The sequence below is a fragment of the Camelina sativa genome, chromosome 11 (genome assembly GCF_030686135.1).
Source record: "Camelina sativa cultivar CO46 ecotype springtype chromosome 11, ASM3068613v1".
Taxonomy (NCBI): Eukaryota; Viridiplantae; Streptophyta; class Magnoliopsida; order Brassicales; family Brassicaceae; genus Camelina; species Camelina sativa.
The window spans coordinates 48,529,503-48,550,355 of NC_141890.1; the positions used below are offsets into that span (position 1 = coordinate 48,529,503).

The 20,853-nt window shown below is 36.8% G+C and overlaps 2 protein-coding genes and 1 pseudogene across 8 annotated transcripts; 2 read left to right on the forward strand and 1 right to left on the reverse strand.

Moving 5' to 3' along the window:
* The first annotated feature begins 277 nt into the window (after positions 1–277).
* Positions 278–5,245, forward strand: LOC104726786 (uncharacterized; annotated as a pseudogene). Its single transcript, XR_015570583.1, has 12 exons — positions 278–2,341; positions 2,422–2,550; positions 2,651–2,776; positions 3,003–3,076; positions 3,160–3,320; positions 3,412–3,503; positions 3,623–3,814; positions 3,914–4,120; positions 4,211–4,358; positions 4,438–4,571; positions 4,694–4,783; positions 4,886–5,245. The product of XR_015570583.1 is annotated as an uncharacterized LOC104726786 (transcript).
* Positions 5,246–5,483: 238 nt separating this feature from the next.
* On the reverse strand, positions 5,484–11,956 carry LOC104726787 (protein MEI2-like 1). Of its 6 annotated transcripts, none has more exons than XR_015570578.1 (15): positions 11,350–11,956; positions 10,521–10,685; positions 10,115–10,349; positions 9,514–9,914; positions 9,240–9,398; positions 9,026–9,142; positions 8,809–8,954; positions 8,576–8,646; positions 8,094–8,486; positions 7,008–7,662; positions 6,836–6,920; positions 6,661–6,729; positions 6,396–6,575; positions 5,919–6,147; positions 5,484–5,814 (listed from the first exon to the last, which is right to left on the reverse strand). XR_015570578.1 is itself a non-coding variant. In XM_087471147.1 (14 exons), the coding sequence occupies exons 2-14, from the start codon at positions 10,596–10,598 to the stop codon at positions 5,995–5,997; spliced, it is 2,742 nt and encodes a 913-aa protein (XP_087327273.1). In that variant the 5' UTR covers positions 10,599–10,685; positions 11,350–11,956; the 3' UTR covers positions 5,484–5,994. The 6 variants fall into 6 exon arrangements, 3 of the variants coding, with proteins under 3 accessions (XP_087327273.1, XP_087327275.1, XP_087327274.1); XR_015570580.1 differs by having other exon boundaries at positions 11,256–11,817; XR_015570579.1 differs by lacking the exon at positions 11,350–11,956 and adding an exon at positions 10,947–11,079.
* Positions 11,957–16,247: 4,291 nt separating this feature from the next.
* LOC104726788 (uncharacterized) lies at positions 16,248–20,833 on the forward strand. Its single transcript, XM_010445729.3, has 14 exons — positions 16,248–16,418; positions 16,527–16,649; positions 16,909–16,975; positions 17,069–17,179; positions 17,368–17,563; positions 17,745–17,830; positions 17,898–18,093; positions 18,415–18,526; positions 18,667–18,794; positions 18,975–19,181; positions 19,270–19,379; positions 19,660–19,789; positions 19,950–20,099; positions 20,412–20,833. Exons 2-14 carry the CDS (start codon positions 16,556–16,558, stop codon positions 20,634–20,636), a joined length of 1,812 nt encoding a protein of 603 aa, XP_010444031.2. The 5' UTR covers positions 16,248–16,418; positions 16,527–16,555; the 3' UTR covers positions 20,637–20,833.
* The last annotated feature ends 20 nt before the right edge of the window (positions 20,834–20,853 follow it).

Sequence of the window (20,853 nt, forward strand, 5' to 3'; positions counted from 1 at the left end):
TTGTCTTTTTTTTTTTTTCTTTTTTCTTTTGCTTACAAAATATAGAAGAAGCTCTTGTGTTGTCGTCGTCGTCGTCGTCCTCTACGAATTGTTGATCATTTCAAGTCCAAATATTTTCACGAAATTTAAATGAAGAGCATTCGCCATATTCAAAGAGCTACACAGCTTTTGGGTTTTCTTTTTTTCTTACTTTTTTACCGAAAAAATCGCAAACGAATAATGCACACAAGGTGTTAGACAGATATCCTCAGTGAAGAGCCTTGTGGCGTCACGTGCCTCTCACGAGCCAGCGGTTATTATAGTTCCCGCCTCTCTCTCTCTCTCTCTAGCCTCTCACAAATCTCTCTGAATCTAATCACCTTGGAGTGGAGACCAAGAAACACACAAGAATCTTGAGAAATCGTTACTATGGAGTCTTCTTCTTCTTTCAAGGATTTTGATGAGACCGCAAAACTCTACGAGCTACAAATCTCGTCGCTGATGGAAACCACGTCAAGGCCTTGGAGATACTTGAAGATTTGACTTTTGTCCATAAGCAAGCCGAGGACTCAAGTATTCTTCATAACGATCAAGGTTATATACTCTTAGAACTGGCGAAAAGAGCAGAGAACCCTAACTTGAAGTTCGCATATAGGTTGGGTTCCGTGGAATGCTTTGAAAACGCTGAGATATCACCACTCTCTGCATGTTCTCTCTGCTTTTTAGCCCAACAGCTTGGGTCAGTGATGTATGCCAAGAAATGCCTGAGCAAAGCGAGAGAAGGTTTACAGCTTACTAACTCAAGCTACTCGGATATGAAAGAAAGGGACGGCAAGGTCAAAGAAATTATGACTATAATCGATATAGCAGAGTCCATCATCGCTCAGTCGAAGACTTCTTCTACAAAGAAGTGCGAGCTAGTAACTGATTTGGAGTCAAAGAAGAGTTTAGAGCCGCCGCTTAAGGATGAGTATAAAGGACTGAGGTCGTATTGGTTAGGTTTGAATGTTAAGATCAAAAGGGACTTTATGAAAGTAAGCGTAGCAAATCTTTTACGTTTTGTCGAGGGAGTAGAACATTACAAAGCGGAGGGACGAGATGCTTTGGAGCAAGTTCTCGCTTCTGAAAGGGAAGACAGTAACTGGACTTTCTGGATGTGTAGAAATAAATGTTCCAAGAAGTTCTCTAGTGCTGAAGAATGTAAGAATCATTTTGAACAAGAACATGCTGCAGATTTTAAAATTTCATCAGAAAAGGTAAGGTCAGGAGGATAGGAAAAGATTGGGCTCGTAAGATATCTGTTGGAAGTTGGGAACCAGTAGACGCAGTAGCTGCCGTTGAAATGATCAAGAACCGGCTCGCAGATGTGAAAGCGTTTGCATCTAAGAATGGATGGTCCAAAGAATGGCCTAAAGCTGTGGATGAAGAGCGGAGTAAGTTACTTAAGGAAATCAAATCGCTCCTTGTCTCGTTTTGTGACCTTAAAATTCTCTCATGTAGCATCCGAGACTGGGTGATGCGTTATCCACTTAAGCATCTTGGAAAACTTGAAGTTTCTGAACAGAATCTTGTCGATTATCACCTAGTGGAAACACCTCAGAGTATATGTTTTCTTGAATGCCATGAACTCAATCAAATCCTAGGCTTTCTTAAAACCATCAAGTGTGAAAGGGATGATGGTACAGATCTGGTTTGCAGAGCAGTGGACAGCGTCTTGGCTCGTACTCAAGTTAAAGAAAAGATCGACTTTGATCCTCAGTATTCATATCTGCTTCTGGATAGAAGACTGCTGAAAAGCAACAACACTCCATTTGATTATGAAGTGGCAATCAATGTTTTGGATCCCAATGTTCACTACTCCAAGGCACCTGCTCATGGAGATGATATCATATCCTGGTTAACTGACTACAATTCAGTGGATAAGACCTTTCCCAGACCTATCAGGGAACACAATTTTGGTATCTGGGTGGCTGTTCTGAAAGCTGTTCAGTTCACATGTAGGACTCTGAGAATCAAATATGCAAAGAAAGTGCAGTTCTTGATTTTTGATAAAGCTCTTAATGTTGTTGAGAAAATTTGTACGCTTGAAGATGAAAGGAGAAGGAATCTGCCGGAAGACCAGTGGAGCTTATATTCATCTCTTGTATGTGATTGTTGTGAAGAGAGAATTCCTGAAGATTCCCTCCCTACAAGATTGTTGTTCTTGTGTGCAGTACGAGATGTCCTGGAAGGAGCAATGCATCCTACGTTTGATTCCCCTGATATAGAAGATTGCTTGAATCTTATACGTGAGCGTAAAACTCTCAGTGACAATCAAGTGTTGAAGTCCAGAGGCCTTCTCAAATCAGTGGTCACCCAAAAGGTTCATTCATGGTTTTAATATTCATTAACAACATAATAACATAAAATTGTCCATCTAAAAGGTATCTACATGACTTGCAGATTCTATTAGTGGAATCAAAAATTTTGCTGATTGATAATTCAAGGATTAGATTGCTAAACAGCCTCACGAAGCTTTCTGCTTTTGACAACCGCACTTATATCCTTCAACTCCTGAAACCTTTTTTGCTGGTTGGTTTGAAACTTCGGTTATATTCAGAGAGATTTCATTATCCGTCTAGTTTTGCCTTTGAATTGTTTCTTATACGTTATTTTGTCTCTTCTAATCTAGAATGAAATTGTGAATATGGAGTCCAAAGCCAAGGCAGATGCAGCAGATGCAGCAGAAGCAGATCTTTTAATCGAGGTGGAGAAGAAGAAGCCACAACCAAAGAAGATGAATAATAAAAGCAAAAAGGTCTTCGAAGTTCTAAATTTCTTATATATCTGTTAACCTATTAGTAATATCGGTTTAAAGTCTGAAGTCTGAACAAGTCAATAACGTGTTCCTATCTTCTAGGGATATCGTATCTTCTATTTAGATTTCGTTTCCTTACTTGTAGGATTCCATTTCTCTGGTTTGTGTATAATAACCTGTTTACTATTCAATTCAAGAAAATTATTCTCCACAAATTGGTTGTAAGATTGATTGATCTTCTTGGTGCGACAGAAAAACTTCAACTAGCATGCCTAGTCCCCTTGAGAAGACTGTTGAACGGTAAGTACCTTTAGAGTCATTTTCACATGTTAATAAATTGTTTTCGGGTTTTCTCTGAGCAAAACGTGTTCTTACATGTACAGTAAAAATTCTCTCAATCTTGAACCGGAGAGTACATCTGCGTCACTAAGAACGGTTGAAGAAGATTGTATTGAACCAGAAAATACTCCTGCAAGTGAGATGGGTCAATTGGAAATTTCATCCGAATCTGAAATTCAAGTGGAAGCTACTTAAGAAGACCCTGGTTGTTAAAAGCTTTTCAATTGACCAATAGTTAGAATTCTTTTGTTCCGAGATGCACATAATTCTTATTTCTTTTATTTGCCATTTTCAAGATATGCACAACAGGCCTGGAGAAGAAGATTCACAGTCAGCCCCTGGAGAAAGTGCAGCTAGATATAATTCAGTTCATGTCATGACACTGAAGGTAAAGCAGTTACCAACCCATCACAAGATTTAGTAACTAAACTATCATCTTCTGAATTCCAATATCTGTTTGCTTCCTTAATGTTTTTGATAAGTTCATAAAAACTTGTGTTTTTGCAGTCCCTCTTGAACATTAAGGTTCTCAAAGAAGATTTGATGAACCAACCATTGCACGACCACCTGGAAGAACAAGTTCCTCTTTCACTACGAAATTTATTTGCTGCTTTTGTTTCAGAAGAAATAAAACATGAGGGAGTCTACAGTTGCCTCTTGAGCGACTTACTTGCTTCCCAAGAAGAAGTTATTTCTATGGTTCGTGTGGAGATACGCTTCTAAGCATTATATTATAAAATGTCTGTCAATAAGCTTAACTGTTATTCTGAAGGTATTCAAATTTTTACTAATTTGCAGTCGAGTGATGCTGCTAAGGTAGTTGTAGCCATCCTTGATTTTTGGCGTTGCTGGAACAATCCAGAAAGAGAAAGCTTGGTAACTCGCCTTTTTACGGTGCCGGATAAGAAAAGAATGAGCTGTAGAAAATGCAGAAGGACTACAAATTATCCAGAGCAAAGCTCTTATGGCATTGTTATGCCTGCAGATACAATCAGAGAACTGAAGGTACGATTTTATTTATTATCCCTTTATCTTTTAACAGAAACTGCAGGTGCTTACCCTTATAAAGCTGTTCTGTGCTTAAAATGTATGCAGTGTGCTTTTGGGAATATAAAGTTTGTGGATATCCTAAAGGTGATACGCATGGGATATAAAATGGTATGTGACAGTGAAACAGGAGGTTGCGGAAAGACGAACTATGTTCATCACATTATAAGTAGATGCCCGCCTATCTTCACAATCGGTAAGGTTTGACCCCATGATTGTGATCTTTTGTACTCATTTCGTGTATTATGCTTATCATAAAGCTACCACAACATCAGTGTTGGAATGGGAGAATAGAGCAACTGAAGACGAGATATCTGAAACAACAAAGGCTCTGGACTGGGAGATAGATATCAGCAGGCTGTACGAAGAAGGCTTAGAACCAAACACTAACTACCGGCTTGTGTCAATGGTAAAACATCTGAAACAAGTTCATATGTTTGTGATATTGTTCTTCTGTATTTCTTTGTTAAAGTGTCAGAATATCTGGGTATTTCTTTGTTAAAGTGTCAGAATATCTGGGATGTGATGCAGGTTGGTTGCAGTGGAGTAGGAGAACACATATGCTTGGCTTATGAAAAGAACCGGTGGGTCAATCTCAGACGTGAGTGTTTAGCAGGAGAGGTAAGACGAAACAGTTTCCCTTTGTCTTCTTTGAGTTGAATACTGAATTTAATTTAAGATAGACTGATAGACATGATTGATATATGTGTGGTGGTGTCATAGGATGTTGGTGACTGGAAAAATGTGGTCAAATTCTGTGGAGAGAGGAAGGTTCAGCCAGAGATTCTGTTTTATGAAGCTGCCTGATTGACGACCTAACAAGTGACAGTATTGTATCAATGTGGTGAAGTCCAGCATTGGTGTATAAACAGTGACATGTTCCAATTTAAAAGTTGTGTTTTCACGGCTTCTGTTCCCTTGGGAACTACATTTGTTCATCTACAGAGTCCTTATATATATCAGCTCAATGCAAACAAAAACAAAATATGTTTCTTTTTTTGTCTTTTATTGGCATTGTTGTTGTCTTCTCTCTCGATTTTGCCAAATTTTCTAGCATCTCATGATTTTGGCTCTTGTATCCTATGAACTGCCTCTTACAACAGCACACAATGCTTTGAATAACTTTTGGTTATGAAATTTCGGAATTAAAATTGCTTCACGTCACACCATATACTAAACTCCAGCGAAAATCATTGAAAACCTTGAATCATCATATTATATGTACTTTTTGTATGCTATATACTCAATGAGACACATGGAATCAGTGCTATTTGTAGAACTCAACTGCTTCATATAATAAGGTCTTGCGACTGAACAAAACTTAAGAAAAATAATATTTTTTATATCCAAAAAGAGAAGCGTTCAAAAAACCTCTCAAAGACAAAGAGTACAACATGGAATGGCCACAAATAGCCAGCAAAAGAAGATGAGTGTAATCCAAGGCTGTTATACATTGATAGCAAGAACCAAAAATCCTTGAATATAACCCAAAAACCCAAAAGAAAGAAGAAAAAAAGAACAACAAAAAAAACCTGCAATATTTTTCTCTGGGGATTTTGATAATACATTACAACAAAACTGGTGAAGCAACAACAACCTGGGTAAAGGTTTGTGGTCAACAAAGTTTTTCATCTCTCCAAAAAATTTCTTCACTGCAAAATGAGTTTTGTCAGGGTAAATCTAACACCCCCCCGATTTACAGAACTCTAGGGTGTGTGGATGATATATTATGTAATAAAATATATTTATATGTAACCTTTTGTTATCTTTCAGGCCTCCATTTTTTTTTCTTTTTTTGGCCGCTTTTACCTCTGCTTATGTTTGCTCATTAGTTAGTTCTCCTTCAAGAACGGATCAGTGTCATTAGGAGGTTCTTCTCGGTTTTCAGAAACGGAAGAAATGCTAAAGCTGTTGTAGTTATCAATGCTACTGGTTCGTGGCTTGCCTGGTCTTGACCGTATGTTGCTTCCCATTGGAAATGGTTCCTGTGATATATAACAACAAAGGGAGATAATATGATTATATGAATGTTATATTCATTAACTACGACCCTCTCTATCTACAACTGCGCATAACCAGATCTAATGAATATAATGAAATCACATCTGAATACTGGCAACCAAAGGGAGACCGAATACGAGCCGCAAGCAAGAAAATGAATATGATGGATTAAAATGATATAAGGGGAACCAAAACCAGACGAAATTTCTATCATGAAGCTTTAATAATCTACCTGATCACCAGCATTTGGACCATCGGTGTGGAAGAGAATAGGCCGGCATCGTTTGTCTTCGTTCATTAAGCTTGAATTCTGGAAATGGGCAATAAGAGCTGTTTTCCCTTGGATACGAGCATACGTAAGCGTTGCCACCTTTTCGCTATTGAACTTTTCCCACTTTTTGCCATTAAATGCCTGTGGATGTTGTTTTTGAAGCTTTTAACCAATGCTCTCCCAAAGACCAAAAGCGATAAGAAAAAGCAGCAATACAAGACAGTACCTTATAAAAAGGGACAATCTTTTCAGGTTCAATAAGGTTGATGAAAGCATATCCCACGTTGCATTTGTTCTGAAATGAGAGAGTGAGATTAGATAAAATCGATATTTCCACTACCAAAAAGCTCATGTCTGCTAAATAAGACTTTCTTATATAAAATAGTAGGACGCCTGCTTGCCTTGAAGTCAATTGGCAAATAAAGGAAATCATATGTTCCTTTACAGTGCTCGTCAATGGCAGATAGAAGCATCTTAGAAGTATACCTAAACCATAGCAGGATTTTTTATTAAAAAAGAATCGGATGAAAAAATAGATTACATCTTAATCAAAGACAATCAAAATTCACTTACTTATTAGGAATGTTTTTAATCATCAACGTTGTCCTCCTGTCGTCCCCATGTAATATACGGTCAACGTCAAGCTCATACAGTTTCTTATCCGCATTACTAGAGCTAGATTCGCTTCTACGGTGAGAGAGATTCCTGTATCGTTCATTTGGCGAGTCAAAGGACCCTGGCATGGAACCCATTGGACTCCTTCCAGGAAAGAGATGAGGCAACTGTTGAGGAGATCGCAGTACAGCGTTTTGGGAATTTATATCCATGCGACTCCCACCAACATGGGAGAAAGTCTTATGAGAACCAATTTCCATTGGATGTGAGGGTGAAGATCCAGGAAGCCCCATGCTACCATGAGAACCTATGTGAAAGCCAGATGATTCTAGAGATTCACCTACATAGGCTTGTCGTCTGTCCCAGAAAGGCGAGTTTAATACCGGCGCAGATCCAATGTGGTGGTGCACAGGGGAAGATGCCATATTCACCATTATAGGAGGTGCTCTAGAGAATACAGTAACAGGTGGGCGCTGAGTAGGAATGCTGTTGATGTGAGATGGCGAGTTAGGCCACATCATGCTACTTGACGGATTATGTTGCTGAGGGTTAGAGTTGCTCCATAAATTAGGGTTAGGGCGGCGGGAGCTTTGATGCATGGGAGATCCTATGCCTACAGTCAAAAGATCAGATCAGAACAGCTAAAAGTGAGGAAAGAAAATATATTGTATGGCAGTTAAAAAAAAAATTCATCACAATCTTCCATATCAAATTTAATAGTATTCAGTAACTGTGCAACTCTGTTGATATACACAATTAAGTTTCATCCCCTTTTCCTATTCAAAATCCCCGCCTGATCTGGTTAGATTACTGAAATTAAGAACATGATGCTAATACTATTTTCCCCAGAATGACGAGTTTTACACCAAGAATGACAAGAAAAATAAAAGTTGTAAAACAAGTTGTCTAACGGTGCCTAAAGGTAGCATCGCTGTAGCTTTTCACAGTCTACTAAAATTGTAAGGACCATTTCAAGATTGTGCTCTGATAGTGTGCTACAGTAGGCTTATCAAAACCGTAGCAATTTAAAGATAGAGAACTTACCCCCTCCATTAAAGCCATCCACTCCACGAACATTGTGTATCATAAAGCCTTCATTTGCTTTTGAGCCATCACTGACCATTTCAGAAAATGCAGAGGACTTATATGGACTACCATTTGCAAAGTTGTCGACATACTCTGAAAAGGAATGAGGATGAAGATTTGGCATGCTTTGGATCCCCATATTTGAATTATCAAAAGTGTGGCCATGCTCCTGAAGTCCGACAGGCTTGCTGGCTGAGATGGCGTTTGCCGAAGGTGGGAATCCAATAGGAATGCTGACACTTCGATGACGTTCAATAAAGGAATTCACAGGTGATCCGACAGAATTGTGAGTAACACGCATAGATCCACCATCAATGGAGGTTGAAGGAATCATTCCTGGGAAATGTCTCCCTGAAACAGAGATATGTAAGTGCAGTGATTTGTGTCCCAAGATGACATGATTGAAGAAAAAAAGTTATTAATCGTGAATGCAGGCATACCTATGTGTCCTGATGATGTAGTACTATAAGACATTTTAGGTAGACACCCTTCAGCATCATGTGACGTGTATCTGAACAAACAGAAAAAGAAAATCAATCCTACAAGCTTATACAGTTGGCGTCCATGTAACGACTTAACAAGAAATCATGTGTTCAAATCAGTTTGATCAGCATTTGTATCAGTTCACGGCCCACAAAGGAAGATAAAACAGGAAATAAAAACCAATCACCACCTTGTACCCTCTGGACAGGTTGGCACAAGATGAAGCTGCTTCCCAGCAACCTCAAGTCCATTTAGTCCACTAAGAGCCGCTTCTGCAGCTCGAACATCAAAGAACTCTATGTATATCTGTGGGTTATCATGCATGGTTCTACGAATCTGCCAACAACAGATATAGCATAAGTATCAATCCCAAAAAGTAAATACAGGGAGAAACCCAGTATATCAACCTCTTTGATTTCTCCATATGATTTGACCAGTCGATTGAGCTCTTGATTCGAAATAGAAGAATCAAGATTATTAACCAGCAAGGCTCCTTTACTTGTATCGTTTTCTGAAGGATTTTCCTGATAGCAAGAAAAATTGTAAGCACACATCAACATAAGTCACAAGTGCAATCCACATAACAAAGATAATATCTTCCTTCAGAACAGTGAATAACACCTTAGAGATAGAATAACGAATGTCAAGTTTTGTTCCTCTTAACGGCTTATTATGGAGTGTTCTTGCCGCATTCTGAGCAGCCCTTATATCATAGTACGATACCATGATAAAGCCACGATTTTTGCCAGCTGTATGAAGAGGCTGAATGTCTCCAAATTGCTGAACAAGTAAATTTATCCTCAGTACAAAGTAAGAAATTCCAATACTTCGACAAACCATACATTTCGTAAGTAAAGAATCCATGGGAACCAAAAACGCTGCTAAAAAAAGGTACCTGAAAAAGGGCCTTCAGCTCACACTCTTCGACATTGCTACTGATATTTCCGACCAAAAGAGTTCTGGATGGAATTTCCACTCGACGATGTTCGCCAACAGAATTATTGCCACCTCTCTCCCCATTTCTGTGACTCACAGAAGAAAAAATATCTCCCTCTAGTTCCATGCCACCAACACTGCTGAAGAGGTCAAATTCATCCAAATCATCTCCAGCATTGGCACGAGATTTACGCCCAACCTCACCCATCACTTCCGCGAAAAGATCATCTTCATCTGGGAGAAGATTTCCAATAGTTTGTGCCTCAATTTCTTCTAAAGATTCAGAAGGTTCTTCCTCACGGTGGGTAACAACTGTGTTTGCAGACATAGGGGATAGCATATCACTTCCCTGTAGCCGCACTACAAAAACCAGCAAGTTTGGCAACACGCTCAAGTAGTTAAAGTACAATACACAAGTAACAAACTTTCATCATCACATTATACTGTACTTATTTAACAAACCATGTTGGTTACCATAGAGGTTTGTAGATTTAGGAAGCTGATTAAAAAATTGAACACTATAAATAAAAAAAAATCATAAAGGTGAACCAAAAGCTTACGTTTTCTACTAAATAAGTCAGACATTGAGCTTGAAAATAAACTGCTTTCCCACTGACTACCATTTGTAGTGTTTTTTGCGTTAGGGATAAGAGAAGGGTGCGACCCAGAAAAACTAGATTGTGGCTTCAGCTGGTAACTTTCATTTGCCCAGGAACTCTTTGGCAGGTTTGAAAGTCTATCACGACCACCTTGGTTTTCAGGCATCAGGTCTGATTTCATAAACCCAAATTGCCTCTGCCGAACAAAAACAACAAGTAACAGTTAAAGAAAAAAACAGTTGTAGACATCATAAACACTAGTGGCAGATAGATAATGTCATATGAGACAAATAAGGTACCAGCAATAGTAGAGCTACACAGTCTAAACCCCAAAAAAAAAAAAAAAAAAAATATAACCAAGAGTTACCTCAGAAGTAATATGAATATCTTCACGAAAGTGGGAAGGTGATGAAACACCTCTCTGTTCCATTATATCAGACGGCATCTTCCAAAAATTTAACTAACTAAAACCGAAATCAAAATCTTTTTTTGAACTTTTTTAAAATTTCGTCAACGAACAATTTCACTTCCCCTGAAAAAAAGTGAACAAAAAAAAAATTGTGTTAATTTCAAAGCCAGAAACAAAATGCACTTCTCAATTGCGAAGAAGATCAAGCAAGAATGACAAACAGATGAGCTCAATTACTCACGCAAAAAAAAAACCAAAAGGATCAAAGAACTTCACAAATAGAGAAAACAGAAGATTTCTAAATTACAAATTCAAGCCAACTGATACCCAAAAAAAAATCCAAGGATAAAACAAAGTTAGCACGTAGAAGCAGATATATCATACTCTGGGCAAATTAAGATCGCTGCATTTAAAAGCTCATTGAAAGGGAAAAAAAAAAAAAATATATATATATATATATATATAAGGAAGAGACGATTAGGTTATTAAGAAGCAAATATAAGACTACAATTCGCCTAATTCCGGATCCCTTGCGCAGCTCATTATAATCAAACAGCGAACCAACTCTTACCTAATTCACAAATTCGGCACGGAATTATTAAAAACCATTTTCAATTATATAAAAAAAAAAATTCAAAAAAACCCTAATCACCAGCTAATTCAACTTAAACCAACCAAAAAAAAAGAAGTTACCTAATCACAAACAAACACAATTATACTTTCTTCCCCTCTCCCCAAAAACAAATTAAAACAGTGCTGATAGAATAATGGATCTCGTAAACCATACCTCCTCCTCCTTCCAGAGAGTATCACGATCCTTGAAGAAGAAGGAAAAAAAAAAACACAGCGATGTAGACAGAGAGATGAAAGAGAGAGAGAGAGAGAAGAGAAAGAGAATAATTCGTCTTCTCTCTTTTATCTTCCTCCTTTCCTTTTTGTTTCCTTCTATCCAATCGCATCCATCAGAGAATATTTAATTCCTCAAAAAATAAAAATATATATTATATAAAAAAAGTGAATCGGCGTTTTCAATTTTTTTTTTTTTTTCTTTTCGAATTTTTTTTCTCCTCTTCTCTCACGACGCGTTTGTTTTACAACGAATAATTCGCTCGACAGGCGATGATTTAAGCTTTTCCGACGATACTCTTCCCGCCGACGCGTGACTCCGGCACTCTCTGAAAGAGAGAGAAACGGAGAGAGAGAGAGAGAGAGAGAGAGAGAGATTTTTTTCTTTTTTTTTTTTGGTTTTGCGGTTAGTTGGTTTAGGAAGAAAAAAAAAAAAAAGAATGAGTGGGATGGGAAAAAAAAAAAAAAATTAGATTGGAGGGAGAGAGAGAGAGAGAGAAGGACTCTGCTACGTTTGTATGTACCATGGATCTAGCTAGTGGTATGGTAATAAGCTTGAATCTAGACCGTTGGATTATGATTACAAAACCTCAACACTTTTATATTTACTTTTAAAAATTAAATAATAAAATAATTAACGGACTCACACACGAGACTCTCGAGTCTAGACGACAGCAGGTTTGAAGAGTCCGGCTAATAACCCGAAGGAGCCGGCTATTACACATTGGATCATTCATTTACACCTTCTTGATATATTACTACAGTATTATACTATGAAAGAAAAAATTGATGTAATTTTGACAATATATTAGTTGAAACACTTTTTGATTATGTTTTAGTCTCGTACATACATGATTTAAAATGCAATATACAAGTACATAAATCCGCTATTATTAGAGTTTTAATGTTTGTGTGAACGTGTTTTTAGTTTTTCTACCCTTTGTTAAAAGAAACATTATTAAAGTAATAGCATTCTAAGTCTATGATTTCGCAATTGTTTGAGAGATAGACAAGCTACTGAGAAATGAATCTTTATTTGGTCATTGTAATCTTTGAAGATAATGTTTGGTTGGTTGGCTCGAGATTATATATCATTAAACGCTATTTTCATTCGTTAACGAGTTTCGAATTAACACACGCTCTTTATCATTCTTAGCTTGTTTTGTTTTTTTCTTGCTTTGTTGTTTTCCTACTTCTCAAGTCAAGTCTCGCTTTAATATTCTTACAACTTTGTAGTACAGTTCATTTCCCAATGAATGTCATAACCAAAACAAACAAACAAAAAACTAATAATCATCGAGTGAAGTTGATTGGTTAGATGGTTAATCTCTCCATGTTATGAGATTTAGCATGTCTAGGCTCGAACTACCGAATGGAAATTACTCATCAAAAGATGATGTAGGTATTAAAAACCACTAGACTAGAAAAAGATAGGTATCCAACATTATTTAGTGTCTTGTCTGACAATAAAACGCAAATTAGAAAGGAAAAAAGAACAAGAAGGAATCAATCGAAATACAAGTCACGTAGCTAAATCGGCCGTGAAATGTGGCCAAAGGTGAGTGTCGTGTACGATATCTCGTCTGTGAATGTATTTACAAAATACTGCACTTCTTATCTATGAATTAAATTTATGAGATTCTTACTATTTATGTATATATAAATAAAAGTTTAGCTTAAAGATTCATCAAGTGTTTTCTTTTGTATTGGGATCTCCGTCGGACATTTCAATCTTTTGATTTCCTTGAATACAAAATAGTATACCCTTTTTTATTGGTTGGTTGAAACAAAAACCATTTTGAACATATCAAAAATAAATTGAGTTTACAAAAAAAAAAAAAAAAAAAAAATTCCCCTATATGTCTCCACATGGATATGTTTTCATAAGCAACGTGTCATATATATGTCTCCCTGCAGTGACGGTTTTATCTCACCGGTACAAGTCGGTTTAGTGCGGTTTAAAATGCTTGGTTAAGTTTATAGGACTATATTGTGCTATAATAATTAGCCTTTTGTTAGTAGAGTGTCACGCTGAACTCAAATTGTGCTAACAAAAAGAATCGAAGGTCAAATTAAACAAAATAAGAACAATCCAACTAGTTGCAGCATTCGTATTTTAAACTTAAAAGTGTTTTTGGCGATATGACATAACATAACTGGTGGTCTAGTGGCAGTTCATGTTCATTATAAAAAAAACATTGTAGTCCTAAATTGATATCTAAATGAGAAATACATTAACCAAATTTTGATCATGACAATAAAATGTATAGATTCCGCTTTGTGGATTGAATAGCGTGACATCTACTAATTTTCATTAACATAGATTAATTTTGTAGTTATGAGATTGGAGAGAATAAAACGAATAGTTAGCATATGATTCTCTTAAACATACATTAATTTTGTAGACTCAAAACTTATTAAGGGTTCTAGACTTTTTAGTAAAGAAAAAAAACTAAAGTTTCAAATATTGGCAAAGAACAACAGAAGATACTAATTACAAATTTACAAGTGGTCTGATACTTTTTATTTCTTAAAACATGTCAGAATTATAAAAATCTTAAAGACGAAATTAGAGAAAAATTCTATTCTGGTATTTGCCGGCCAAGCCAAGCCAAAGCGAAGGCTGACCAAAATAATAAGCCGAGCGAGTGGAGTGAGTGGCGTGAGAGAGAGGGTCACTGTCCACAATTTTAAATGCTGGCCGCTGCGTGAAGGATTAGAAAAGCATTTATTCTTAAAGATGCTATTCTCCAAACCTATCCACGTGTCAATTTTTCATTAGTTTCCACATCAAAAGCTGACCAACAAATCCCAGGGGTGGGCTGTGATCATCTGCATACTTCTTCATCTAACACCTCTGTGCACCCTTTCTCGTACGACCCCGTTGGATTCATCCAAATTACGTGTGCAACACTCACGGTTAAGAAGACGTTAAAACCGAACCTAACCGGTGTAGAACCGCCGTCCAGTTTTGCTAATCAACGAGCGAAATTTGATTATACATAAATTAGTAGCATTTAACAATTAATAATAAGACTTTAGTAGAGTGTCACGCTGGTCTCACATGCCTACATCCTTGGAAGTTTGAAACAGTGCGGGTCTTTAATTAATTAATTTATGATACTTATGTTAACATCTAAAGATATTCAAAACTTGAGAATGAGATCACTGGCGAGAAGAATCATTCTTTATTTTGTGAAATGCTAACTCTGCTATATATATTTTGTGATTCTTTAAAATTCATACAATGCTTTCTAATTCACACTAACTAAGAAATACCCACCATTTTTTTTTTGAGGATCAAAATTCATTGGAAATTTTGCTACACTGGTGATTTAACCTGCATGAAAGATCAAAGCTAATACTTTTTTTTGTTTTTCTGGTTCAAACGATCTAAACCACTACTATGTGGAGATCTTTAGGAAATTTTCAAGATTGGAAACTGGTTTTGGAAGATTTTTCAGCAAACAGAGGAGCTAGTTTCATTGCAAAAAGTGTCACTGCAGACTGCAGACTACAGTCTTATGTTGCAGCTGGATACTCGCTCTGGCTCAGTCACTTATTTGAAAATGAGAGAGTTTTAATCCTCTGAACTAACTGTTGTAAACCTCTATGAAGAGAGCTTTTTTGGTACAGGCTTGATTTCTTATAAGCGTTAAGGGTAGGAATAGAATTACATCTCTCTGATCTTACTTTTGGAAGTTATCTGTAGAGAGTTTTTTGGTATAGGCCTGATCTCATATAGTCACATTAGTAGAAGGAGTCTAATTTTCTCGTTTATGGTTAAGGAGTAGGGGTCTTTCCTGACTTGTAATGAATGTTTTGGTCTTTTGACTGATAATATATATATATCAACAGATGACAAAAAAAAAAAAAAAACGATCTAAACCACAACTATATATGAAAATAAATAGTAGTATAAGGCTATATAGACTTCACGTGCTAAATCTTGAAGAACACGATTGGACAGAACAGCAAGACAGAAGCAATAACCAATGGGAATTATGGAACATCATATAATTTTATTTAAAAAAAAAAATAGATATCATTGGATAATTAAAACTAAATAATACTATAATCATTTTTGAATTATTTGGTTGCTAATATGGTCCACGCAGTCTCTTCTCCAGATCCCGTTATCTATAAAGATTTCCGTCGGTCTATATATTTTAGTATTATCTATTGATTAATTACTTAATACCTTTGAATAAATTAATATTTCGTGTTAGTACTTGACTATTTTCTATTGGTATGTGAATCTAAAAAGTGTATATTACCTCTAAGTACATATCTAATTTACGGCGCCAAAATCCAAAAAAAATGCATTGCCTGAACTACTGTTATTCATTTTGACATTTTTATAATAATGATTGATAACAAGTACTGACCGTTTAAAAATTAAAGCTGGCTTTATAATTATAAAGTCAAATATATAAGGTTTACCAAGCACTTATCTATATTTGTTGAAAATAAATCTACGGACTTGTGCACGTTTTTGGTATTTATTTGTAGTTTTAAGATGATTGCATAAGTTTATCTAATATCAGAATCAGTTAATCAATGAAAGCTGTAAAAAAAAAAAGTTCATCTAGTTTAAAACTGATTGATATACATACGATGATAGTATAATAACTTTATTTAATTTAATTTGAACAATATTGTATACTTTCTAATTCTAACTTCCAATTTAGTTCAAACCATCTTTCCAAAAAACAAGTATCCCAAATTAAATTCGTTGAGATAATAATTGAGGGGTTAAGTAGCCATAAGGCCAAACATTACATGGTTCTGGGCCTTTAGGCCCAAATATACTCGGATTAATCTGGACTTTACTTTACCAAAAAAAAAAAAAAATCCCAAGTTTCACCCACTCGTTTCTTTGCTAGTCGTCATCTCTACTTGGCTTGAGATTCAATCGAAAACTGAAATTTGCACGCCTCCGCTGCTCGCCGTCGCCACATCGGCATATTCCATTGACACTACCGAGAAATTATCTCATCAGATCAAAAAGTATTGAACTCGTTGAGTTTTTATTTGCGTGCGTTTGCGTTTTATTTTTATTTTTGTTATGAACCCCTCAATTTACATATCGCGTGTTGTTTTGGTGGATTTGTTCAGCGGGGTTTTAACTAGGATTGTGCGAATTCATGGGGAAGAAGGAGAGCGAGATGTCTGCAATGGAGATCGACGATCCGAACTCAGAAAGCTCTGACCAGATCCTTCCTAAGTTCTCGATCAATGGTTAGTTTTTGTTTTTTCAATCAATGCAAAATATACCCAAATGCTTCTTTTGAGGTTTAAAAATTTAGGGTGTGATGGCAATATACATGATTAAGTATCTGCATGTTTGGGAATTTTGCTTAGGGGAATCTTGATTTTGGCCACTCTTTTAATTCCTTCAAACGTAATTTTACGAGGGCATGGCTGTGTAAATTTTATATCAAACCATATAAGTCTTCTAGGTTTTTGAATCTGTGCGACATTGCATTTGGCTTTTCAGTTCTGCAGCTGATGAAATCTTCTCAGGCGCAACATGGTCTGCGTCATGGTGACTATGCTCGCTATCGGTATTATTTTGGAACCCTAATCTCATTGGCCTACTTGCAATTTTCATCGATTTTAGGTCATTTTTCTGTAATCTTTGTTATTTTGTTGTGTAGGAGGTATTGCTCAGCACGGTTGAGGAGGTTATACAAGTCCTTGAAATTCACTCATGGCCGTGGTAAATACACTCGACGAGCCATACTTGAATCAACTGTCACTGATGTTAGGTATTTGTCTTGCTCTCATTCTTATTTATCCCAAGCTAAAGATTTGTTGGCTCAGTGTGACTTTTTTTGCGTTTAGCTGAACAGTATAGGAAGAATGTGAAGGCTCAGTTGTTACTTCCACTAGAAATTAATTAAGTTATTTTGCCATGCTCATAATCGAGTTAATGTTATGTCTTTATTTGAAATAGGTTCCTTCATGTGGTTTTCTATATGGCGGAAAGAGCATGGAGCCATGCAATGGAAAAAAGACAGCTACCAGATGGGCCTAATGCACGGCAGCGGATATATTTGATTGGTAGGCTGAGGAAGGCTGTTAAATGGGCTTCTCTTTTCTCAAGTTTGTGTTCCATTAAGACAGATTCCAGGACATCTCTGGAAGCTGAGGTATTTCCGTGACCCCAGGTGTTGCGGTATTCATAATTTACATATAACATATCTACTCCTTTGAAAGGAAGATGAGAATACCTCAGTTTTAGGCTTTTAGCTTAGTTCTTTCATGTAAAACATGTGTTCACTCTATAAACGCTTGACATTAGTCTTCATACTTTATCTTACTGTTTTATAGGCATATGCATCCTATATGAAAGGTACCTTGTTGTTTGAGCAAGATCAAAATTGGGAAACTGGGTTGGCATGTTTCAAAAACGCCAGGTTTGTCTTTTGTCAATATCGTCATTTTGCAATTTAGAAGATATTGTTTCTGAATTTCCTGTTGCAGAGCTGTTTATGAGGAACTTGGGAAATATGGAGATCTAGAGAACCAAGTTCTTTGCCGGGAACGGGTTGAGGAGCTTGAGCCTAGTATTCGATACTGCCTACACAAAATTGGCAAGTCAAACTTGCAGACATCTGAACTTCTTCAAATTGGTGAGATGGAAGGCCCCGCATTGGATCTTTTCAAAGCAAAAATAGAGGTATGTAGATATACGATCAAAGTATCATTTTTGTGTAAGCGTCCACCAAGGCAAGTGCGTAACTGTATATTTATGTTTCAGTGATCTGCAGCAGAAAATTCTAGTCTGTTGTTAGGAACTTAGAGTTATGCTTTTGACCTGTGCAGCACACATGAAAAAGTATTATTACATGTATAGGATCTTGGCTACTCTTGAATGTCTTACAATGGTGTTGTGATGAATTACTCTTGAATGTCTTACAATGGTGTTGTGATGAATATTTTCCCAGCTCCCTCACACATTTTGGTCTAGAAATATAATGTAATACTCACTGTTACGTAGGCTGCTATGGAAGAGGCCAGATCTCAACAAGCTGCATCTCTTACAGAGTTTAATTGGCTTGGCTACAGATTTCCAGTTTCTAACCCAAAATCTCGGGTTTCTATTCTAAAAGGTTCGGCCAACTTTTTCCTTATCCACTCTTTCTGAATTACTTAATTATGCTGAAAAAATTGTGTCTAATAGCATAGTCCTTACCTTTACAATGGGTTACTGTTATGTGTTACCCTGAGGTATTCTTTATTCCTTGTTCAGCCCAGGAACTTGAGAAGGAGCTACAGGGTCCGACAGCAGAATCCCTCCCTGCAGAGAAAAAGCTAACCATTTTTGATAAATTATTCACTGCATATAATGATGCCAGGAACACCATACGCAGTGACTTGGTGAGTGAATTTACAAGACATCTTCTGATTTATCGATTGGGTTCACAGAAAATGAAAACCTTTTTAAAGATTTTTGAAAGTGTAGACAAGTTTGTTAACCCCAAAGAGTAAGAGCGTCTGTTTTGTTTGTTGCATTACTGTTTCTGTGATTGATTTTACTGAGGAGAATACTATTTTTAGGTAAGTGCAGGAAATGCTGAATCTGTTAAAGATGACCTAAATGGTTTGGACAAAGCTGTTGGAGCTGTGCTAGGACAAAGAACCATTGAACGGAACCAGCTGTTGGTTAAAACAGCAAAGAGTAAACTGAACAGGAAACGTGATGATAAAAGTGAGAAGGTTACTAGGCCTGAAGAGCTTGTTCGATTGTACGACCTTCTATTACAGGTAACCAATGTTCACCTCTTTATTTCTTCAGAAGCAGATTTTGTTTGTTATACCAGCGTGGGACGTCACCTGTGTTTCTTTTTCTCAGAATGTCGCTGATCTTTCTGATCTCATTAGCTCTGGAAGAGACAGGAAACCTGAAGAGATTGCCTTTGAAGAAGAGTGTCAGCGTAAAAGCTTGGCCTACCGTGCTGAAAGGTTTAATTGCTCTTACATTATTGTATTATTTAGAGGGGTTGCTATTGAGTTGTGAACTTCCTTTACAATTCACATGATTTTAGCATTGTTGGTAAGAGTTAGGCTCCTTTAGTAAAGTTTATTCATTAAATTAGGAATCTGTTTCCTGGTTAGTCACCCTATTTTCCTACTTTTTCTTCCATATACTCATGTGGTTCTTTCCGTATATGTACTGATACGATTTATGTTTTCATTGCCCTTGACTGAATTTGCTAATGATATATTCCCAAATCTCTATCAGGTGCTTCTACTTGGCGAAGTCATATAGTCTAGCAGGAAAGAGGGCTGAAGCATTCGCCCTGTATTGTCGTGCTCGATCTCTTGCTGAAGATGCCCTGAACAAGTTTCGAAGCGTAGCTAAGAAAGATGAGGTATCGAGCTCATTATTTGTTGGTCACTTCATACATGGATTCCATAGTCATATTTGAATAGCAGTGTAGTATGTTACCTCATGTCGACTGAATATCGTGAATATTCTTTTCACTGAACATATATGAATTTTGACTAAAATTTTCAAATAATGCTACTCAGGGAACAATCCAGGAACTGAATTCACTGATCAAAGAATGCAGAGCTAACAGTTGCATAGAGCATGCGACCGGGATTATGGAAGAAGAGAGGGCTCCAGAGAATCTATCAAGGAGAGTTTCAACTATATCACTAGACGATTCAGCTGCAAAGGTACAATCTCACGATCTTGTTTTCTTGAGTAGTGGCTGATGGTATAAAAGTTAATCCCTCACCTTTATTTCTATGCCTAGTTTATTGCTTCTACCATATAAATTACTCTTGGTGTCTGAAACTTGTTGATGTGATTAGCGAAGTAATTTCTGATGATATATGCTTTGTTCTCCTCCTGAGCGATTTTAACCTAAATTTATCATCACAAGTCTTCCATTGTGGGTTCCGGATTTTGAGGTTTTATGTAGTCTTGCAAAGTCTCTAAATCATATATTACTTGCAGTCTAATGGTTTTTAATTTCCCCTAACCAGGTGGAGAAATACTTGTTGGACAACCTGGATGTGTATGAATCTGCAGTTGGAGATGGAAATACGAAAAGCACCGCAAAGATAGAACGATTCCCACCGGCATTCCAATCGATACCGCGAAATCCAATTGTTCTAGACCTTGCGGACGGCTGCATCGTCTTCCCAGATATTGAAAACAGGATGAAGAAGAAAAGCATATACAGCCGTTTCTTTGGATTTACTAGTTAAAAGAATCTCTGATTCAGTCTCCCCCTTATTTTACCAGACTCTGAGCCCACCTGTTGCTCTTAAGCTTCTGAAACAAAATGCATGAGAGATTTTTTGTTTTGTCGAATTTTTCAGAGAATTACAGTCTAGACGTTTTTGTTCTCTTTTTTTTTTAGTGACACTTGAAAATTTTGGAAATACAGACAATTTTATCGTCATCTGAGTTACAAAGTTGAGC